The sequence below is a fragment of the Empidonax traillii genome, unplaced genomic scaffold, assembly GCF_003031625.1.
Source record: "Empidonax traillii isolate 1590-97213 ecotype Southwest subspecies unplaced genomic scaffold, ASM303162v1 scaffold175:size1888319, whole genome shotgun sequence".
In the NCBI taxonomy this organism is placed as follows: Eukaryota; Metazoa; Chordata; class Aves; order Passeriformes; family Tyrannidae; genus Empidonax; species Empidonax traillii.
In genome coordinates this window covers 217,339-220,468 of record NW_020955368.1, presented here as the reverse complement: position 1 = coordinate 220,468, position 3,130 = coordinate 217,339, and the positions used below count along the sequence as shown (strand labels likewise).

Here is a 3,130-nt window from a genome sequence, read left to right as displayed (position 1 = left end):
ATTTATTATTTGTTCCCTGTTCCCGGCCGCAAAAGATTCCCTGGTGTTAGGTCCAGACAGGACCTTTCACCTTACAGACTCTACGGTACGCCTAGAAGTTAGTAAATATACAGAAATAGTTTTTTTGTTAGTACCTCCCTTTTATTTTAATTTGCTTGGAATAAAAAACCGGTGCCTTTACTTATCACACACACCACGTGCACTTTAATGGAACAGCTAGCATGGGCATTTAGTATCTGTGTGATTTTTTTTTTAATTGGTGAAAACATCTTTTTTAGGGCACTTTGCACACGGGGAGTTTCTGCATCACTGATTCCATCGTCTGAGCACAATCATTCACCCCGCAACAAATACTTCTTTTACATCTGTAGCCACTCTATTAAGAAGTCACGTAATTTTGTCTCTGTTTGTCCCCTCGAGGTGCGGGAGAGTTCGTACAAAACTCAGCAGCCTCCACCGCACGGTGGTCGGTGCGGGCCGCGGCTCAGCCGGACCACATATCCCAGCACGCCCCGCGCCAAAGCCAGCAGCAACTCACCGGCGCCCCGCCGCGGGGCACGCTGGGACTTGTAGTCCTCAGCGCATCCGTACGGCGGGGGACGCGTGCACATGGTGCCTCACCTGATCTCCTCGGCCGTGTACATCCCGAAGGACACCCCCACCAGCCGCCGCCACGGCACCACCTTGGGCGGCTTCATGGCGAACGAGCAGCTTTCCCCGGCCGACTCCCGATCCCGCTCTCCCGCCGGGGGTGCCGCGCCGCGGGCTGCACCACGCGCTCCGGGCCGCAGGGGGGGCGGGGCCGGGCGGCACCACTGCCGTGCCGGGGCGGTACCGCCCACACCCCTCAGGAGCGGGAGTGGTTCCGCCCCCCTCCCAGAGGGCAGCGCGCGGGAAGCAGCATGGCGGGGCGCAGGGTTGGGGTCGGCTGCTGGCAGCGAGCGCTGTGGCTGAGCCGGCGGGGCCGCCTCCCGGGCGGGCGGGAGAGCTACCGGTGAGGGTCCGCCGGGAGGGAACGGCCGAGCGATGGCGACGGCACCGGGGAGGAATCGACGGCCGGGGGGTGAGGGGGGTGTGGGGAGTGAGGCGGGAAAGGCTGCGCATGCGCAGAACCGTCTGTGGCCGGCATGGCCGGCGCGGCGTGAGGAGAACGCCTTCCTTGGGGATCTTTCTCCCCCTCAGGCGCCTTCCCTCGGCCTCCTCTCTACTTTTGGACGTCTCCGAGCCGACCCGGCACAGGGTTTTAGCTGTTAAGCGCTTCCTAGAGCTGGGTCTCACGAAAAAGCAGATGAACACCTCCCCTACGGAGACAGGCTGAGGAAGTTGGGACTGTTCAGCCTGGAGAAGGGAACGCTGAGTGGAGACCTCGTAGCAACTTTCCAGTGTCCGGAGAAGCTGGAGAGAGCACTCTTTGTCGGGGACTGTACTGATGGGCCAAGTAGTAATGGCCAAGTAAATTGGAAGAGGGGAAATTTAGATTAGATATTGGGAAGAAATTCTTTTCTGTGAGAGTGATGAGGCACTGGAACAGGTTGCACTGAGAAGTTGTGGATGCCCCATCCCTGTAAGTGTCCAAGGCCAGGAAGATCTGTGGAAGGTGTCCCTGCCTACGGCAGGGGGTTTGGGACTGGATGAGCTTTAAGATCATTCCAACCCTTAACGTCCTGTGATTCTGTGAAACTGGGAGGTTTTGTTCAGGGTGTGCCTTGGCCCTGCTCCCCTGGGTACTCTGTGGGCAAAATATAACTCGCGTCTGGAGTGGCAAAATCACACCTTATCAAGTTATGGGACTTCCAGGTCCTACCTCTAAAACATAAAGTAAATTAAATTTATAAATTAAATATTTACAGATTTTTTTTTGTATTAGGTTTTTTTGTTTATGGCATTGTCTCTTGAAATTAGGGCTTTAAGAGAAGCATCAAATAAGAGTTTTATGATAATAATTTGGAGTTTGTAACAGTGCAACATTTCCAGTTACTCTTCCCCTCTAAGGTTTTAATTAATTCCGGTCTGTAGTACAGAATTTTGTTGATCTGCTCTTGCCATACTATTGTGACTGCCAATAAATTCAAAACTCTGATTGTTTTGTAGGTGCTCCTCGAGCAGCACAGCCCTTGGGAAGGCTGTGGACAGTTCAGAAGGTGAGATGTCTCCACTGCTAGTTCCAACTTGAGGCCATTTCCTCTTGTGCTGTTACTTGGGAGAAGAGATTGACACCCACAGCAGTGAGGTTAACATTTCCCTTGGGCATCTCTTTGTTTCTAATGAGCATTTTAATGTTTTTTCTCATAGTAACTCAAGAAGAAATTGTGATCCCCCGAAGGAAAACATGGTGAGTCTTTATTTTTGGAATATCTCTCGACTTGGAAGCAAATCAGTGTTAGACAGCTAAGTGGAGTCTGTCCACCAGATTTGGAAAACAAAAATTCAGTTTCCTGTGTTCCTGTGTCCCACCAGTGGTTTTCCTGCTGACCGGGAACTCTGGGAATATTCTTGGCTCTTAATCTCTGGGCAGACTGTGTGTGCTCCCTTCTGACCTTTATGTTAAAAGCAGTTGCAAGAACTGCATTTTTAAGCCTGGTTCTATTTCTTTGTGAAAGATCACATTTGCCAGAAATCTGTAAAATCAGGTTCATTTGGCTGTTTGTTCGTGGGTGTGTTTCTTCCAGCCAGATAAAACTTGATCATTGATAGCTGGCTGAATAAATCATTTTTGGAAATTATGCAGCTGAACAAAAGCTGTTTTGTTGGGAACACTTAAGGTGGGATTGCAAAAACTAAGTTTATGACTACGTGGTTTCTGCATGTAAACCTAAAATAAGACCATCCTCACCTAAACGCTTCCATTGGCCTTTCCTTGTTTGCTTAAAAGAACCAGAGTCTTAAGGATCTACAGGCACAGGAGTCCTGGGATTTCTGGTTTTGTGTTTTATTTTTCTTACAAAGACATGTCTTGGAGAGGGCTCTGAGAGGAGCATTCTGGGGAGTTCTTTGTGCATCTCTTCCCCATGTTCTTTAATAATGTATTACAGGGGCAGGAGTCACAGCAGAAAACACAGATGTTCTTCTGGCTTTCCTCAAAATCTTTTTCCTGGGGTTGTTCCAGAACTGAGACCTTTTTTGCAGTTGA

At 50.3% G+C, this 3,130-nt stretch overlaps 2 protein-coding genes across 3 annotated transcripts in view; one reads left to right on the top strand and one right to left on the bottom strand.

Annotated features, from left to right (window-relative positions):
- The window catches only part of POLR1A (RNA polymerase I subunit A), a 36,574-nt gene extending 35,785 nt beyond the window's left edge, over positions 1-789 (bottom strand). Inside the window, exon 1 of the mRNA XM_027885975.1 lies at positions 622-789. Within this exon, the coding sequence (XP_027741776.1) occupies positions 622-698 (77 nt within the window). The 5' untranslated portion in view covers positions 699-789. The remainder of the gene's footprint in view (positions 1-621) is intronic.
- PTCD3 (pentatricopeptide repeat domain 3) overlaps positions 1-3,130 on the top strand; it is an 18,996-nt gene that overhangs the window by 1,060 nt on the left and 14,806 nt on the right. The window contains exon 2 of one of the 2 annotated variants that reach the window (XM_027885982.1): positions 2,293-2,332. The exons of the other annotated variant lie outside the window; for it this stretch is intronic. The gene's annotated coding sequence lies outside the window, so the exon portion shown is untranslated. The remainder of the gene's footprint in view (positions 1-2,292; positions 2,333-3,130) is intronic. 2 annotated transcript variants of the gene reach the window in all.